At 46.4% G+C, this 20,402-nt stretch overlaps 1 protein-coding gene across 1 annotated transcript in view; it reads right to left on the bottom strand.

The window, feature by feature from the left end:
- Positions 1-13,187, bottom strand: part of ECHDC3 (enoyl-CoA hydratase domain containing 3) — a 35,367-nt gene extending 22,180 nt beyond the window's left edge. Inside the window, exon 1 of the mRNA XM_082256578.1 lies at positions 13,006-13,187. Within this exon, the coding sequence (XP_082112704.1) occupies positions 13,006-13,139 (134 nt within the window). The 5' untranslated portion in view covers positions 13,140-13,187. The remainder of the gene's footprint in view (positions 1-13,005) is intronic.
- Between the last annotated feature and the right edge of the window lie 7,215 nt (positions 13,188-20,402).

Here is a 20,402-nt window from a genome sequence, read left to right as displayed (position 1 = left end):
AAGCCCCAACTGGTGGAGGGCTGCAGTGATGGTTGACTTTCTACAACTTTCTCCCATCTCCTGACTGCATCTCTGGAGCTCAGCCACAGTGATCTTTGGGTTCTTCTTTACCTCTCTCACCAAGGCTCTTCTCCCCCGATAGCTCAGTTTGGCCGGACGGCCAGCTCTAGGAAGGGTTCTGGTCGTCCCAAACGTCTTCCATTTGAGGATTATGGAGGCCACTCTGCTCTTAGGAACCTTAAGTGCAGAAGAAATCTTTTTGTAACCTTGGCCAGATCTGTGCCTTGCCACAATTCTGTCTCTGAGCTCTTCAGGCAGTTCCTTTGACCTCATGATTCTCATTTGCTCTGACATGCATTGTGATCTGGAAGGTCTTATATAGACAGGTGTGTGGCTTTCCTAATCAAGTCCAATCAGTATAATCAAACACAGCTGGACTCAAATGAAGGTGTAGAACCATCTCAAGGATGATCAGAAGAAATGGAAAGCACCTGAGTTAAATATATGAGTGTCACAGCAAAGGGTCTGAATACTTAGGACCATGTGATATTTCAGTTTTTCTTTTTTAATAAATCTGCAACAATGTCAACAATTCTGTGTTTTTCTGTCAGTATGGGGTGCTATGTGTACATTCATGAGGAAGAAGAATGAACTTAAATGATTTTAGCAAATGGCTGCAATATAACAAATAGTGAAAAATTTAAGGGGGTCTGAATACTTTCCGTACCCACTGTATATGCGGTCCCCAGGTTACAAACATCCGACTTACAAAATTACTTCTACTTACAAACGGAGGAAGACAACAGGAAGTGAGAGGAAATCTATGCCTGTAAGAGTTATGGGGAAAAGGTGTCTCCAATGGAGCTGTATTACCAATCCATGTTTCCACAACAGCCTATAATTTTCAAAATCCAATTGCCATAGGGACAGAAAAACAGAGGGAAGTCTTCTGAACAGGGACATAGACAGCAAAACAAATGTTACAGGGGTGTTCTCTCTTCCCTATGCTATCCAAAAAAACTTAAAAAATTGGATTTTTGCCTTACCGTAAAATCCATTTCTCTGATGTTCATTGACGGACACAGCTCCTGATCTTATTGACCATTGGATTATACTGCCCCCTACAGAAGTAGGACACTAGGCAGAAAAATAACTTGACTACACCTATGGGCAGTCACAGGAGGTATACTCCCCCATAGTTTTGTTACAAGCAGTTTCAGAAGTATTACAACTCCACAGAGGGGTGGGTGCTGTGTCCATCAATGAATATCAGAGAAATGGATTTTACGGTAAGTCACAAATCCCATTTTCTTTTTCGTTTATTGACGGACAAAGCCCCTGATGTTCTTGACTAATGGGACATCCCAAAGCAGTTTCAAACATGTTGGGTGGGAACAGCAAGAAACAATTCCCAAGGCTAAACCGTAGACAACCAGGTAACAGGAGCTTAACCAAAAAACAACTGGAGCCCACCTGAAAACATTACACCCGCAAAGAGGGAACAGGCCCTCTAAACAGCAATCTGCAAAACCTTGCAGCCAAAAGAGACATCCGCAGATGCAAACACATCCACATTATAAAACTTTATGAAAGTGTGCACCGACAACCAAGTAAGCCGCCTTGCATACCTGCGTCACTGATGCCTGATGATGGAAGGCCGAAGAAGCACAGAGAGCCCGCATACAGTGTGCCTTCACAGGGAAAGGAGGGGCCTGACCATTAATGGAATAGGCCTAAATCACCGTCTGTCTGATCCATCTAGAAATGGTCACAGACGAAGCAGACAGTCTTTTTTGAGGCCCATCCGTGAGCACAAATAGTGAGTCTGACTTTCTAAAAGACTCCGTAGCTGCCAACTACACCCGAATAGCCTGAACCACATCCAAGTAATGCAACGTAATTTCTTTAGGATGTTTTGGCCTGGGACACAGGGAAGGCAACACAATGTCCTCATTCAGATGAAAATTAGAGACAACTTTTGGAAGGAAAGACGAACAGGGGTGAAGAACCACCTTAACATTGTGGAGCATTAAGTAAGGGGTGCTACACGACAATGCCGCCAATTCTGACACCCTGCACGCAGAGGTGATGGCCATCAAAAAGGCTACCTTTTGGGACAGTGTAAGCAGGGGAACCTCCCAAATATTTTCAAAGGGAGGCTTCTGGAGAGCTGAAAGCACCAAGTTGAGATCCCAAGGCGGTAGTGGGGACTGCACTGGTAGAGTCAAATGTCGAAATCCCTGAATAAAGGTACACAGACCAGGCAGTGCGTGGCCAATGGTCGTTGAAAAAAAGACTGCCAAGGCCGACACCTGGCCCTTAATGGTACTCAAAGCCAATTTCTGCTCAACTCCCCCATTGAAGGAAGGTCAAGACCTGAGCCACCGAGAAAGAGCGAGGGTGAACACCAAGCGACTTACACCATGAAATGTACACTTTCCACATACGATGGTAGATCTTCCTAGAGGTAGACTTCCTAGCTTTTAATAGTGTAGGAATCACTGACCCAGACAAACCTCTATCCTTCAACACGGGCTTTCAACAGCCAAGCCGTCAAAGCCAGCATCTGTAAAACAGGATAGAAGATTGGCCCTTGGGACAGCAGATCCTCCCTGAGAGGTAGTCTCCAAGGACCTTCAGTGACCAGCTGCACCAGGCCGGCATACCAAGACTGGCAAGGCCAATCCGGAGCCACTAGAATGACCGGAATTCCTTCTGCCTCGATCCTGCGCAAGAGTCTTGGTAGAAGGTTGAGAAGAGGGAAGGAGTAAATCAGATATACCGGCCCCAGGGGCCACCAGTGCATTTGTGGCGTCCGCTAGCGCATCCCGTGACCGTGCCACATACCTTTGCACCTCCCTGTTGAGCCGAGACACCAACAGATCCACCTCAGGAGTTACCCCCTGGAGAGACAGCTGATGAAACAACTCCAGATGAAGGGACCACTCCCCTTGGTCCAACGCCTTCTGACTGAGATAATTCGCCTGCCAATTTTCCACCCCTGGAATGTGTATGGCGGAGAGGGTTGGAACGAAATGTTCTGGCCACCGGAGAATGTAGGCTACCTCTAGAGCTACCAACACACTTCTTGTTTCACCCTGGTGATTGACATAAGCCACGTCTGTGGCATTGTCCGATTGGTTTCGCACTGGACACCCCTGAAGGCGATCGGTCCAGTGATTCAGGCAGTCTGATAGCTCAGAGTTTCAGGACATTGATCAGGAATCTGGACTCTTCCAGTGTCCAAACTCCCAGAGCTGAGTTCCGGCCCAGGACACCTCCCCACCCGGACAGACTGGAACCCATGGTAACCACTGTTCGATACAGGGGAAGAATGGATTTTCCCTGACGAAGAACTGAAGAATGAAGCCACCAGACCAGAGACCCTTACGTTTTCCGGCTCAGCCGGATTTGATTGTCCAGAGACCTCGGACACTTGTCCCATTCATATGGAACTGTGCGAATGGGACTGCCTGGAAGGTAAAAACCATCTGGCCCAGCACCTGCATGCAAGCCCGGAGGGATCACCACCTGCTGGACAGCAGGAGAAGAATTGAAGTATGCTGTTGACCCGGAAGTGATACGTCACTTCCGAGTCCCTGTTCAGTTTCCTTGGCCATCAAGACTGGGAAAGAAAGTAGTGCAGTGCAATGTGCATTGCATTACATTCAGTGGAGCGCATAGGAGACATGCAGTGTCTTTTAGACCCTGAAAGACTCATTAAAGAGAACCTGTCACAAAAAAAAAACATCACATAGGGGACTTTTTTGTCCCCTGTGTGATAAAAAAAATGTGTTAAAAATTCAAGTTGCACCCAAGCACATAAAATCCCCCACTCCAAAAAAAAAAAAAAAAAAGAGACCCCCCCATCCCCACACGTGCAGACGTAAACGTACGCGGCAGAGACCCTTTGCCAAAAAACGTTGATTGCGATACATGTTACATATCGCCGCGCACGCCAGAATGAGAGCAACAATTCTAGCACCAGACATCCTTTGTATCACTAAACTAATGACTTAGAGGGGCTTTTTAAACATCGCCTATGGAAAATATAGGGTACTGACATGTTTAAGGTTTGACATGTTGGGTATCTTCTCTTTTAATGTGTTTTTTTTACTGACATTTTGCGTTTCTAAGACCTCTGCGGTAATAATTTTGTGACATAAAAAAATTGGAACTACCACAATTTTATTCTCTAAAGGCCCGTACACACGTACCGATCGTCGGCATACAAACGTCGGTGGACGAAGGATCTGCCGATTGTACGCGTGTTAGTATGGTGCCTCCGACAGATGTCTGCGCACAATCCGCGGACAAAAGTCTTTCGTGCAAACATGAAAATATTTGTATGCCGACACCAGAACGGACGATTGTTCGCCTGTCAGTACACAATTCGGCCGACAGACCGCAGATTTGCAAGACTGGGCATGCTCAGAAAATAGAAAACACAGGGAAAGTTAACCATTACATGACATCACTTCTGCAGTCGGCGGACAAAATTCTTGTGCTGTCCTTGTGCTGTCTTTGCACTTTTCAGCAGACACCGACATCCCGGGGAGAAAAGAGGAACATTTGTAAGCCGACCATCGGTACGTGTGTACGGGGCTTAAGGCACATGTGTCAAACACAAGGCGCGCTGGCCGAATCCGGCCCTCTAGGCCATTTCATGTGACCCTCGCACCTATCCTGCAGCTGCTGCACCCCCCTCTTCTCCACCCCCATCTCTTCATAGAATCCAACGACTTTGGATCTCTGTTCCATTTGACCAGAATTTCCCTCTGTAAAGACCTGGTGTGGAACTGAGCAAATGGGACCGCCTCGGAGGTCTACAAGATCAGGCCTAGGACTCTCATGTCCGCAGAGAGGACAGATTGCTGAACAACAAATGAATTGCCCCCTGCAACTTCTGCAGCTTGTCCAGGGTAAGAAAAACCTTTGCCGAGGGGAATCCAGAGTCAGACCCAGGAAGACCAATCTTGAGGATGGTACCAGGACTGATTTTGTGAAATTGATGGTCCAGCTGAACTCTTGCAGAATCTTTACAGTGATTGCCAAATCCCCCAACAGAGCTGAATGAGAATCTGCTCTTAAAGGAGATTGTCCAGGTACCCCAGGACCGCAATCCCCCTCTGACGTAGAAGTGCCAATATCGGAGCCAACACTTTTGTGAAGACCCTGGGAGCAGGGGCGAGACCAAAGGGTAATGCCACAAATTGAAAGTGCTCCTCTCCCACAGCAAAGCGAAGAAAACCCTGGTGTCCAGCGTAGATAGGGAAGTGTAGATATGCGTCCTTGATATTGATAGAGGCCAACAGGTCTCCCTGATGTAGGGACACCACTAACGTGCGAATAGATTCCATTTGAAACTTCTGTACTCGCACAAAGCGGTTCAGAGCTTTGAGATCCAGGATTGGACGCACTTTGCCACCTTTCCTGGCTACAGTGAACAGGTTTAAATAAACCCCTAAAAACGTTTCCGAGAGGGAACTGGCACAATCACTCCCTGTGACAGCAGATCCTGCACCGCCTCTCGTAGGTCTGTTAACTGATCTGGAAATAGGCAGAGGTTGGACGGGAAGAACTTGTCCGACGGTCGGGACCTGAATTCGATCTTGTAACCTGATCAGATCAGTTTGTGAACCCATTTGTCCTGAATCAAGGAAGTTCATGGTTCTGGAAAGAAGTGAAGATATCCCCCACCCCAGAAACCGGTGGGGGCGTCCCTTCAAGCAGACGAGGATTTGTCCACAGATCCGGATTGGCCTGTTCTCGGCTTACCCAAACATGTCTTCTTGGAACCCCCAGAAGACCTGAATGGCTTAGCTCCTTTCTCTTGCGACCTAGAGGTACGAAAGGGTCGCCTATGAGCAGTAAATGAAGGTCCCCGTCTATTACACGGTGCCTTGCCCTTGGTGGATTGGGGAAGAAGAGTACTCTTCCCACCCCTAAGGCCTTTGATCAACTCATCTAGGGAGGATCCAAATAACCTGTCTCCCGTAAAGGGAAGTTCAGAAAGAGCCTTTTTGGAAGCCTGGTCCGCAATCCAGCTATTTAGCCACACAATGCATTTAATAGCAACCCCCACCGCAGACACTCTAGCTACCAGTGGAGCCGCATCCAGCGACGCATCACATATATACAGAAGGGCTTGGACCATTTCATTCGTTAGCTCTATCAGGCTCGACGAGAGCTGCTCCGTTTCCAAGTCACCTTTCAGCAACTTCACGCATTCCGTTATGGTCTGTGACACCAGAGTGATCCCAAAGACCGGTTTCAGTATTGAGCCTATTGTCACATGCAAATGGCGAGACAAAGACTCAATCCCTCTATCCACGGGGGTCTGTAAATACTGGGGACTCCTCCACCGGTATTGTTTAGTCTGGAAAAAGGATAATCCACCTTTGGTGGTACGGTCCATCTAGTGGATACCGCGTCCGCAAAGGGGTAGCACCTTTTAAAGCACTTAGGCACCACTAAAATTTGTTTGATGCGCCCCCATTGTTCATTGACAATGTTGTCAAAAAGTTCTGGACAGGGAAAAACCTTGCCCGACTTCTGGGATTTGCGGATGCCAAAAGACACACCTGTGTCCCTGACGCTGTAGAATCATCCGCCATTTTTAAGGTTTCCCGCACTGACACTATAAGTGCCTCCACCAGCGCGCTTTCCCGCATGGCTGCTGACGAGGATACATCCTCCTCGCCATCAGAATGCAAAGACACAGATCCACCAGGATGGCATGCGGCGGCAATATCTACCTCAGAATCTGAGGATACTAGAGAGGCAGGGGAAGGCATAGGGCGCTTTCTACTAGTGGCCTTTTTTTAAAACTAAATCCACTTTTGACAACAGGTTTTCCAAAACTGCTGTAAATGCAGACAGGGGCTGTGTCCCGGAGGGTCCCGCAACTGCACTGAGGGGGTCTGTGGGTGAGATTTGGTCACGGGACTCCATATTTACTTAATACAAAAAAACAGTGTTGCTTTAAGAAAAAACTGCAAAAAACGCGATCCGTACCACTGCACCACAAGTCCCAGCCCTAGCACAGCCTGCTGCAGTGTCAATGAGAAATACCTACAAGGACCCCAGTAACATACCACCAAAACGATATGGAGGGATATAGAAACGCTCTGTGAAGAGAGAAAAACGATCTGACACAGGAACAGGAATTACCTGGGTCAGGTTCTAGAGTCACCCTAGCTTCTCTTTGCTGTCCAGCGATCGTGGACTCCAAAAAAAATGGCCGCCCCATGCATTCCTATGGGGGAACTACCAAAACATGGCCATCCATGCATTTCATGGACAGCCATGTGGTCTCCAGTACCCCCCAGGGGGGTCATTAGACAGTGGCATCGGGGGTCCCCAGGACGGGCCCCAACCAGGATAAACCTGAGGAGGGACTCTGCTTGTGGGGGGGGGAGCCTAAGGGGGGCCTGGTATCACCGAGAAAATTGGTGGTAAAGACAGCGCCAATCAATACGACAAAAAGCAATTATAAAATGAATTAAAAATGAAAAAGTCCCAGCCAGCAGTATAAATAATGTCCAAAAAAGGTCCTTATACAAAAGGTAAGTAGACTTGAGACGAAATCCCATCTGATGATGTCATTTCCTATGACGATACGCGTAAGGCGGAAGTGGACACCGGACGTCTAAGCGTGCTACATGCCGCGGCTTTTAAATTATTTATGCTGCGATTCATCATTTTTATGTGAGTGTAACCTTTATTTGCGTTAATAAATTCAAGTCCTATGCCATCTTCACTATTGCTTTGTCCATCTATTTTGAGGTGATCTTATACTGTGGGAGCGGAGGATGTACAAGTGTTATTGATATACAGCCTGAAGGTGTTTAGGAGTGCTGTTATCTGCTCAGGAGGACATATTCTAGTCGTCTGGAGCGATCCTGTAACTCTGATTGTAACCTGCCTGTTTTGACTTATCTTAAATGAGGGTCAACTACGTTTGGTAAGAGTCTCTTTTGACTGTCACATTTTGGGTGCTCATATATCTTACACTGTACCACTGGTTATTGGGATTTCGTCTCATGTCTACTTACCTTTTGTATAAGGACCTTTTTTGGACATTATTTATACTGCTGGCTGGGACTTTTTCATTTTTAATTCATTTTTATAATTGCTTTTTGTCATATTGCCTTTACCACCAATTTTCTGCTTTTTATAGGTTTTTGTATATTTGTATATTACCTATGTGGCTGGCTGCCTTTCTTTATATTCATTTATATTATTATTTCTTGTTTTCATACCTAAGCGCAGATATCATCCTTCTTTATTGCTATTCTGGTATCACCGAGAGGCCAGGGGAACCAAGGGATAACCGAGGGTCCGACGTTCCCAGGGAGAGGCCCACGTCCACCCCGACACGGCTAGAAAAATGGGGGAACACTTACTCACCATACCAACTGAATGAGGTGGGCACCACTCCGAACAGACTACCTCTCCACCCGGGGTGGGGGTGCTGGCGACCAGGGGTACGCTGCAACTCAGGGCGACCCAGGTCGTATGCGTCCCAGCGAGGTGTTTCACTCGCAGGCCATCCATTGGGGCTTTGTTGTGGCGAGGCCTAGTGCTGGACTATAACCTGAGCACGCTCACAGGCTGGGCTGAAAGACCTTAAGGATCTAGCATATCCAGTCTGAAACCCAGCTGGCTGTTGCTTGTAGTTCTCACAGGAACAAAACTAACTAAAAAGTAAACTCTTACAAAAAGGTTCCCAAAAAAAAAATATAAAACAGCTAAGACCGAAGTCCCAGCAGGGAACTAGGTCCTACTCCTAAACTAGGCAGAAACAAACTGAAGCCTGTAGCAGAGTGTGTGGGTGTATGCTTGCAGGGAAGGCCCCATAGACGTGGTAAAGCTTTTTCCTGTCTAGTGTTCTACTCCTGTAGGGGGCAGCATAACCCAATGGTCAAGAATTATATGGAGCTGCGTCTGTCAATGAACGATAGATAAATTGAGTTTGACACCCCTGCTCTAGGGTGTTTGCTTTCAGAAAAGGTATAATGGTTGGGGGTTTTATGTAATCTTCAGGCCTCGAATTTTTTTTTTTTAACCACTTTTATACCCGCCCTTTTCTGGCATTCCTCCATAAATGTTTTGCTAAAAAATTACTCAGAACCCTCAAACATTATATGTTTTTTTTAGCAGAGACTCTAGGGAATAAAATGGCAGTCGCTGCAACTTATTATGTCACACGATATTTGCGCAGAAATTTTTGCAAACGCGTTTTTTTGGGGAAAAAAACTTTCATGAATTAAAAAAAAAAAAACAACACTAAAGTTAGCCCAAAAGATGATATTACACCAAGTAAATAGATACTCAACATGTCACGCTTTAAGTATGCGCACACTTTTGGAATGGCATCAAACCTCAGTACTTAAAAATCTCTATAGGCGACGCTTTGAATATTTTTATGGGTTACCAGTTTGAAGTTACAGAGGAGGTCTTGGGGGAGAATTGTTGCTCTCGCACTAAAGTTTGTGGCAATATCTCACATGTGTGGTTTGAATGCCGTTTACATATGTGGGCACAACGTACATATGCATTTGCTTCTTAATTTGAGCATGCGGGGACCGGGGCACTTTACATTTTTTTTTTATTGTTTATTTTTTATTCTTTCCTTTTTATTTGAATCACTTTTATTCCTATTACAAGGAATGTAAACATCCCTTGTAATAGGAATAGGGAATGACAGGCCCTCTTTATGGAGAGAAGTGGGGTCTATAAGAGCCCACATCTCTCCTCTAGGCTGGAAAGACTGAAATAAAGAAAAAAAAACACAATCTCGGCCTTTCCAGCCAAGTACATAGGCAACGTAGATATGCATTCGCTTTTGCGTGTGAGCACATGGGGACAGGGGCCCTTTAGAAAAAAAAAAATATTGTTTATTTTGATTTTTACACTTTCCCTTTACATTTTTTTTTTTTTATCTCTTTTATTCCTATAACACACCTTGTGATAGGAATAGGGCATGACCGGTCCATTTTATATAGACCCCACATCTCTTCTCTAGGCAGGAAAGACTGAGATAAAAAACAAAAAAAAAAACACGATCTTGGCCTTTGCGAGCGAGTACATACGTGATGTATGTATGGGTTTGTTTCAGCATGTGAGCACGCGGGGACAGGGCGCATTCATTTTTTTTTTTTTTAGTGTTTATTTTTACACTTTCCCTTTACTTTTTTTTTTTTTAATCACTTTTATTCCTATTACAAGGAATGTAAACATTGTTGTTGATATGAGAGCAAAACTCTCAACATGATCTCGGCCTTTCTAGCCGATTACTGCAAAGGTCATAGAGACTGCCGGGAACCATCCAGCCCCCGGTATTCTCTATGGTAAATTTCCACCGCTGGCGGATTCTTTCTTCGGCTCGCTGATTGCACGGACGAGCCGGTAGAAGCACCAGAGGGCGGCGGGAGATGTCCCCTCCCGCCACCTGTAAAAACAATTAAGCGGCTGAACAGCCACTATGATTGTTTTTACGATGCAGAGAATCGTCGGCAGAAAAGAATGATATATGAACGATGACTGCAGCTGCAGGCATCATTCAGATGTCTGTACTCAAATTCAGGACGTCATATGACGGTCTTGGGCGGGAAGTGGTTAAATGTGTCCAAAATCCGCAAAAATGTCTCTGGCAGAAAAAGGGTTAAAGGATACATTCACCTTGGGGAACATTACATGTTCAACCCGTAAGATTTGTTATCCACTTGCTGACCGCCAGCAGTACATATACAGCGGCAGATTGGCTCTGTCCCGCGAAAGTGTAACTGTACATCGCTTTGTGGGTCCAGCGGCCGCGAATGCTGCCAGGCACCCGCAATCACTCCCAGTGGAGACAGAACGGCGGTTTGCTGTTGTAAACATGGCAGACCGCTATTCTGTCAGTTATAAACACAGGGATCCTGTATTCCTCCTATTTAGAAACACAGGTCTCTGTGTTCATGCAGCAAGCCCATCCCCCCCACAAGGTTAGAAAGCACCCCCTAGCACATTTAACCCTTTGATCACCCCTGGTGTTAACCCTTCCCTGCCAGTGTCATTACTACAGTAACAGTGCATATTTTTAACACTGATTACTGTACTAAGTCACTGGCCCCCCCAAAAGTGCCAAAAATGTCAGTTAGGTGTCCGATCTGTCCGCCGCAATCCCGCTAAAAATTGCTGATCGCCGCCATTACTAGTAAAAAAAGATAAATAAAAACTACATACGGTAAATCTTTCCTTTTTCAATCTTTTTCCGTTTGTAGATGCCAAACCAATCAATATACACTTATTGGGATTTTTTTTACCAAAAATATGTAGAATACAAAACGGCCTAAAAGAAATTTGATTTTTAATTTTTATTGTGAATGTTATATAGCAGAAAGTAAAAAATATTGTTTTTTATTTCACAATTGTCGCTCTTTTTTTGTTTATAGAGCAAAAAATATCGCAGAGGTGATCAAACACCACCAAAGAAAACTCTATTAGTGGGAAAAAAAGACATCACTTTTATTTGGGTACAGCGTCGCACGACTGCGCAATTGTCAGTTAACCACTTCCTGACCGCCGCAAGTACATATACTGCGGCGGTCAGCCCCTCACAGGCAAAGTCACGTATGGGTACGTCACTAGCCTGTGAGGCTCTGGGGAGCGAGCGCGCTCCCGCGCGGTCACGAACCCCCCCCGCGCGGTCACGAACCCCCCCCGCGCGGTCACGAACCCCCCCCGCGCGGTCACTTGGCGATCGTCGGTGGAGAGGGAGAAAGGCAGGCGGCTAGTGTAAACAAAGCCGCCTGTCACTCTCCCCTGTGTAGAAACAGTGATCATGCGGTTCTACTATGTAGGACCGTTGATCACTGTTCCTACAGCTCAAGCCACAGCCAATCACAGTTAGAATCACGCCCCTAGGGACACACACCACCCCTCCCTCTCAAAAAAAAAAGTTAACTCCTTCACTACCAGTGTCATTTTACAGTAACAGTGCATATGTATAGCACTGATTACTGTAGTAATGTCACTGGTAACCCCAAAAGTGTCAAAAATGTCAGTCAAGGGTCCGATCTGTCCGCCACAATATCGCAGTCCCTCAAAAAAAAAAAAAAAATCGCAGATCGCCGCCATTACGCGTTAAAAAAAAAAACACAACAAAAATGACAAAAATCTTTCCCTTTGTTAGTAAACGCGATAACTTTTGAGCAAACCAATCAAAATACGCTTTTTGCGATTTTTTTTACCAAACATATGTAGCAGAAAACAAATTGGCCGAAAAAAATTTTGATTTTTACATTTTTTTGGGGGGAATTTCATATAAAAAATGTGAAAAATATTGTTATTTTTGCAAAATTGTCGCTCTTTTTTTGTTTATAGCGCATGATCAAAACATCGCACAGGTGATCAAATACCACCAAAAGAAAGCTCTGTTTGTGGGAAAAAAAGGACGCCAAATTCGTTTAGGTACAGCTTCGCACGACCGCGCAATTGTCCGTTAAAGTCACGCAGTGCAGAATCGCAAAATACCCCCTGGTCAGGAAGGGGGTAAAATCTTCCGGGGCTTAAGTGGTTAAAGTAACGCAGTGCCAAATCGCACAAAAAAATGGACTGGTCATTAAGGGGGTAAAACCTGGTCCAGAAGTGATCTCTTAACTTTTTTAGCTGGCTCCTAAATTCAAAGCAAGTTTGTCAAGCCTTGGGCTACCCTATGCATGACTTGCAGAAACGCCAATCTCGAAAAATTAAAATCGCTATTGGAACATGCGTAAAATGTGAACAGCGCTTCCGTAAAATGTGAACAGCGCTTCCGTGTGCAGCTAAATCCTTGGTATTTGGTAGTTCATTGCCATATCTTTGTTTATGGGTATGTATATATATTTAGATACATGTATAGAATGTGTATTTGTACTATTAGGGGACAGGCAAGCCTCATGATTTACCTTCAGCTCTCCCCTCCCCCCCCCTTCCCGGAAGAGAAGTTTGTGCTGTTTGTCCTGTGCAGCACTTTACCTGACGCCCCCCTCCTGTACAGTGAGAGTGAGAGGAGGGGGCTCATGCTGCACGGTGCTGCTATATCTCCTCAGCATGGCTGCAGCTCTGCATGGCCCCCTCCCAGCTCGGAGCAGACACTGAAGTTTACTCATGGCAGTCCTCTTCCTCCACCTCCTATCACTCTGCTCTCTCTCTTCAAGCACTACACTACAACTTTACAGACAGGAAATACAGAGTAACTGCATGTGAGATCTAGTGCTGCCCTCTAGTGTGGAGGATCTCCACTACAGCTAGCTCACTTGGTGTTCCCTCAGCAGGATTGCATTAGTTGAAAACTGTCCATACCTGAGTCCTATGCACACCTAGCAATTTGGAATCGCGGGCAGAATCAGCACAAACGCTATTGTGTGCAGGGCTGCTGTTTGAAATGACGGGGAAAAAAAATACACTGAAATCATTATTAGCGGACACAAACATAACAAAGAACCTGTGTGAATTAAGCCCTGTACACACGTACTGATCGTCGGCCGAACGATCGGCCGTCTTTTGTCCAGGGCTGTCCTGTCTGTTGAAAAGTGCAAAAGACTGCACACAAATTTTGTCGGCCAACAACAGCCGACTGCAGAAGTGATGTCATGTGATGGTTAACTTTCCCTGTGTTTTTTCTTTTCTGAGCATGCCCAGTCTTGCAAATCTGCTGATTGTCGGCCGAAATCTGTACTGACTGACGAACAATCGGCCGTTCTGGTGACGGCCAACAAAAATTTAAATGCCTGCACGACAGATTCTGTTCGGCCGAAAATGCGCTGTCGGCTGTCGGAAGCATCATACTAACAAGCCTACAATCGGTCGTCGGCCAAATCTTTTCGGCCGACAATCTGCACGTGTGTACGGGGCATAAGTGCCGTTTCACACTAACGCGGCACGACTTCGGGGGCGACCTGTGAAGTCGCGTGCACCGCGACTTCGGCACGACTTGCACGGACTTCATATAATGAATGTCTATGCAAGTCGCTCCGATGTCGCCCCGAAGTAGTACAGGAACTATTTTCTAAGTCGGAGCAACTTGAGCCGCTCCTATTAGAACGGTTCCCGTAGCACACAATGGACCGCGACTTGTCAGGCTGACCAGTCGCCTGACAAGTCGCGGTAGTGTGAATGGGGTCTTAGCCCTTGTTATTTACATAAAAAAGAAATAAATGAAAATGTTAAAAGTGTTTACAATTATTTTTTTACAGTTTGTTATTCTTTTACAGGACAGGGAAGCCTGCAGCCTGGGGGGGGGGGAGCGCCCAGTGAAAGGGGGCACACAGGGAGGGGGGGAATCAGAAGCAGGCAGGACAGGGAGGGGGGTCGGTGTCAGAGAAGCAATTACTAGAACCATGCCCTGTGTCTGTGTCTCTCCTTTCAGCAACTGAAAGCTGGGAGGAGGAGGAGAAACTGGCTTTCAGCTACTGCCTGCAGAGAGCTGCACAGGGCTACCTTATGTACAGTAATTGCCCCTTCGCCCGACCGCACCGATTCTCTGTGTTGTTAGGGCTGCCCTGTGTGCTCGGGCCCCCTACAGACTGGTGGTCCCCCGCTATCAGCGGCCCTGCCCATGGGAATCACAGCAAAACACGTGAAAAAAATCACAGAACGTTTGTCGCTCAAAAAGGTGAAGGAGATTCTTTTGTGTGACAAATATCCATAGGGCAGTCCATTCAAACTATTAGGGTGTCCTATGCGGGATGTGAATCATCCCCAAGAAAATGCGATTTCCCGCTATAGGAAGTGTGGATATGGCCTTAGGGCTGGTTCATTCCATAGAAAGGCAGTCCAGATGCGTTCCAGATGCTTTTCTGCATGCGTGTCTTTGACGTGTTTTTGATACGTTCCAGTGCATTTTCTCCCCCTCTTTTTTCTTAACCTTAAATAAGGACATGTGTGCTCCAGTGCGTTTTTGATGTGTTTTACCGCCTTCCAGTGTAGTCCAGTGCAGGAAAAATGCAACATGTTCTACCTTTTTTTCTGGAACTAAAAACGCCCTAGAATTATACCACTGAAAACCATATAACCTACTATCCATGCATTTTTGATGCAGAAAAAAACACACTGGACTGCATGTGGTGTGAACTGGCCCTCGCTGTACATGATCGGGTGCGTTTTTGATGCATTCCAGTGCATTCTGATGCATTTTGGATGCATTTTACCACATTCTAGTACAGTCCAGTGCAGGAAAAATGCAGCATGTTCTACTTTTCTTTCTGGAAATGAAAAGCCCTGGAATTGCCCGCACTGGTGTGAACTATGCCATTGGAAACCATACAACCTACTTTCCATGCCTTTTTGATGCAGAAAAAAATGCACTGGACTGCATGTAGGGTCAGTTCACACCACATGCAGTCCATGGGTTCCAATGGCATAGTTCACACCAGCACAAGGCGTTCCAGTGCTTTTCAGTTACGGAGAAAAAAAAAAAGAACAACATGCTGCATTTTTCCTGCACAGAACTGTGCTGGAACACACTAAAAAGCATAAAAAAAATATGTATCTGAAAACCCATCAAAAAAGCATTAAAAACACACTGGAATGCATCAAAAAAACGTTAAAAACGAGCATGCAGAAACGCATCCTGAACAGATCTGGAGGACGTTTTTGTGGTGTGAACTGGTCCTAATTGTTTTATCCAATAGTTCAGAAACAATTGAATACTTCCTGTGGTACTTTTTTTATTTTAAATTGTTTCTGCTACAAGTGCACTAATACGGCTACAATCACCTCATTCTATAGTTCAAATATGAGAAGTTGTGTTATTTGATTTTATATATAATTACAGTATTGTATTGCCTATTCTGCCCACTTACAAAAGTATTTTACAAGAGAATATAGCCTAAGAGAAATATTGATATCCTCTTCATTAATATATTTTCCTATTCAGGCCTCATGTACATGGACACATGGCAACTCCTATGTGCTGAGCCATATGTGCCATGTGCAGCCATCAACACAAATCAATGGCTGTATGTGGCCGTGCTCGGAAGTGGCGTGTTCGGGCAAAAGGGTTGTACACACATGTGAGAATAAACACCAATTCAGAAGCCATTGACGTTTACCTGAGTATAGCTGCATACAGTCATTCACTTGCGTTGATGACACTTGTGGCTTCCCATGTGCCAGAAAGCAACATGGATTTTACGACTCAGCGCACAGGAGCTGCTAAGCCTCTTTGTGTATGAGGCCTTCTGGTCATCCCAGTTTGTCAGTCAAAGACCTAGGATAAAAGCTCATTCCCTGGTATCTAGTAGAATTTGAAGTTCCCTAGCATTAGAAGGCAATATGTTGCTGTAGCCCCACTCTGCAGCTGCTGCTACTGATATTGCCGCTGCCGCCCTCGAAACTTCACTCCCTTTCTCAGGCAGGGTTTGAGTCCTCCAGGAACGCTTGGGAACGGCGTTCCTGTATTTTTTCCACAGCAAAAAGGCTGTTCGCATTAGCAATCCGTACTGGTGTCCCCCCCTTGGCGCCACTTTCTGCTCTGCGACGGCAGATCGGTAAGCCCAGATTGCGGGTTTCCAACCGCCATCCCCGAGCATCAGTGTGAAGGAACTGAAGTTACTGAGCCGGCACTAGAATAGGCAGAGCCAATGCTTCCTGCATAGCGCTTGCTTCTGTCACAAGCGGAGTGATACCACAGGAGCCATACAGCGGCTCTGTTCTCTACTGCAGATGCATGTTTCCTCCAGCACGGCTCCTGTAACACTGATGGTCAGGAACCAGCAGTACCCACCAACAGTACCCTCCAGCAATACAAGCCAGCAGTACCCATCAGCAATACAAGCCAGCAGTACCAGCCAGCAGTACCCAACAGCAGTACCCATCAGCAATACAAGCCAGCAGTACCAGCCAGCAGTACCCAACAGCAGTACCAGTCAGCAGTACCTAACAGCAGTTCCCACCAACAGTAGCCACCAGCAGTACCCAAAAGCAGTACCAGCCAGCTGTACCCGCCAGCAGCACCAGCCAGCAGTACCAGCCAGAAGTACCCATCTGCAGTACCCACCAACAGTACCCACCAGCAGTACCAGCCAGCAGTACCCACCAGCAGTACCAGCCAGCAATACCTGCCAGCAGTACTAGTCAACAGTACCCACCAGAAGCACAAGCAGCAGTGCCCACCAGCAGTACCAGCCAGCAGTACCAGCCAGCAGTACCCGCCAGCAGCACCAGCCAGCAGTTCCCCCTACCAGCAGTACCCGCCAGCTGTAACAGCCAGCAGTACCCGCCAGCAGTACCAGCCAGAAGTACCTGCCAGGAGTACCAGCCAGAAGTACCCGCCAGCAGTTAGAGCCAGCAGTACCAGCCCTGGAGGACAGCCAGCAGCAGCCACCAGCCATACCTGCCTGGGGGACAGCAGCAGCCAGTAATACCTGCAGTAATCCTGAAGAATAAGTTAAGATTGAGGTCAGTTGAGGTGCAGGTAAACTGCAGTGCATCCATGTGAAAGCAGCCTTAGGCCCCTTTTACACGATTGGTCAGATCGGGATCGACTGTCTGCTTTTCAGGTGGACCCATTTGGACCCTCCATTCACATCTATAGAGTGGCATATGTGAATGGACTTGTGTGCATTTGCAGCCCCCTATCTCCAATCCGATCCACTTAAAAAACAGAAGTGGATCTTTCTGGGCGGATCAGATCAGGGGGCCCATAGAGTAGAGCGGGATGTGTCCATGTCTGCTCTGCATATGCTGAGTGGACAGGGACCTGTCATCTGCCCCCTCCGCTCATTGTGGCCCACAGAGGATTCAGAGGATTCAGAGGGGAGGCAAGCAGTGTCAATTTTGGTATCAAATTTCAATTTAGTTTTAGTTATAGCCTTTTGACTACAATGCCATTTTAGTTTTAGTCCCATTTTGGTCATCTGCAATTGTTTTAGTTTTAATCATATTTAGTTTACTTAAATAGTAATGCATTATTTAAGCATTTCTCCCTAGAATTTCCAAACTCATTATATACTGCTGGAGTAAAAAAAATCCAATACCATGTTATTATTTATGGTACAAACATTTGAACAAACTCATAGATACAGATTTAGCCGCTCTGGATGGTCTGAGCAGGCCTGTAATTTGCAGTGCTCTGGACAGTGGTTTGAGGAGGCCTGTAATGCTGCACAGTGCTCTATATGGTGGCCTGAGGGGGCCTGTACTTTACAGTGCTCTGGACGGTGGTCTGAGAAGGCCTTTAATGCTGCACAGTTCTCCAGACGGTGGTCTGAGGAGACCTGCAGTTCTGCACAGTGCTCTGGACAGTGGTCTGGGGAGGCCCGTAATGCTGCACAGTGGTCTGGATGATGGTCTGAGGGGAGGCCTGTAATGTTCACAGTGCCCTTAACAGTGGTCTGAGAAGGCTTGTAATGCACACAATGCTCTGGACATGGACAGTCTGAGGAGGAGGCCTGTAATGCAGAGTGCTCTGGACAGCGGTCTGAGGAGGCTTGTAATACACACAGTGCTCTGGACATAGACAGTTTGAGGAGGAGGCCTGTAATGCATTGTGAACAGTGCTCTGGACAGTGGTCTGAGGAGGCCTGTAATGCACACAGTGCTCTGAAGGATGGTCTGATGGGAGGCCTGTAATGTACACACTCACATTGCTCTGCTCAGTTGTGAGTCGGGACTCTCGTTTGGAGGCCTGTAATGCACTGGACAGTCATCTGAGATTGAGAATGCCTATAATGCTGCACAGTGCTAACTGCTGAGCATGCTATGGACTAGTTAACTTTCTGAGCTCCTTGGAAACTAGAACTTTAAGTGGGTAAACATCCCTCCCTCACATTTTCATTTCATTTTCGTTTGTTGAGGAAAACAAAATTGATTTTTGCCATAGTTTTCGTCAGTGGATGAAAATGTTCTGTACTTTTTGTTTAGTTTTCGTCACTGTAAAAGGGTCCCTGATAAAAATGTTTTCTTCAACAAAATTAACACAGGCGGCAATAGCTGCTATCAGTGAAAACAAGCTCTAAAACTCCACTTTTAATACATTTAACAATTTCAAAGGACAGCCTCCAACCCCTGACCTTCTGTGTACTGGACAGGAGCACTAACTGCAACCATACCTCCCAACTTTTAGAACCTAAAAGAGAAGTGCAGGATAAGAAAAAAATAAACATGCATATAGCAACACACAGCAGCTGTCCCCCACTGGCTCTACACAGAAAACTAAACAATTAAAGACCACTGATTGCTCAATTCTCGGGTCCGCTCTGCTTCTCCAAAGCACTCACTGGAGAGCTGAGCTGTGGAGGGGGTGGGAGCAGTTGGCTCAGGCTCTCAGCAGCATGGTGAGAGGCTGAAGCAAGCTGTCGGTCGGACATCTGGGCTGATCCTGACATTATTGCTGGGATCCCTGCAGAGCCTGGAGCAGCTGTGTAGCGTCAGCCAATAGGGAGCTTTAGCCCACTGTTGGCTAAATTTGTGTTGCAGGAGTGCAGAACTAAATGCTCTCCTGTGACTCACAGGCGAAATAGGGCCAAAAGAGCTTTGGCCACACTTCTCCTATAGGAATGAGGGACAATCTAGGAAGACAGGGACCTTTGGTATGGGCTGTGGCAAAAAGTGGGCTAATTTATGCCAAGCAGTTGTGCTAAGAGCATTCTGGATAAAACCTGAAATCTGAAACCTATCTGAGTGTGTAATACATAGAGTGCTGGGGTCAGGAGTGCGCATCATAGAGAGTTCAGGGTCAGAAGTGAATATCACAGAGCGTGTAGGTCTCAGGGGTGTGTATCACAGAGAATGCATGAGTAAGAAAATTGTAATACAGACAGTGCAGGGCTCAGGAGTACATATCCCAAAGAGTTCAGGGTACAGAATACAATAAAAATGACTCCCTAGAATAAACCCCTAGTAAAAATACCCCCCCCCCCCCTCAAGCCAACCTTGTAGGTGGTGGTTGGAGGGCTTGAAAAAAGGTGGTGGCCACTTTGCCCTCTTGCAGGTCAGTAGCTGTTGATACACTCTTAGGCTGGGTTCACACTGTGTGTGGAGCGGTTCGCAGCAGGGGGTCCGGTGCAGCCCTGTTCACTGTTTAAGGTCTGAATTCAGTCCAAAGTGTTGGCTGAATTTGGACCTGAAATGGATCAGAAGATGCACAGGATCCTTCTGCAAACCACTCCGCAACCGTCTTGGAGCTGTGCGAACCGGCTCTAATGAGAGCCAGTCACAGTCTCCTGACATGCAAATTTGATGGGGGTAAACCCACATCCAATTCACACCAGTGTGAACCCAGCCTTAAGGTAGGTTTAAAGGAGAAGAAGACAATGGGAAGGAAGGACCAGGCCAAGGTCCAAGGACAAGGGTTAATACACCAGTGAGACAGCTGAAGCTGAGAGCCTAATAATTGCAACAGTGACTAAGAAAAATGGGTGCAATTTCAT

Source organism: Pelophylax lessonae (assembly GCF_965119305.1).
Source record: "Pelophylax lessonae genome assembly, chromosome: 4".
NCBI lineage: Eukaryota > Metazoa > Chordata > Amphibia > Anura > Ranidae > Pelophylax > Pelophylax lessonae.
The sequence above is the reverse complement of the archived record's forward strand: the minus strand, read 5'-3'. Positions and strand labels throughout refer to the sequence as shown.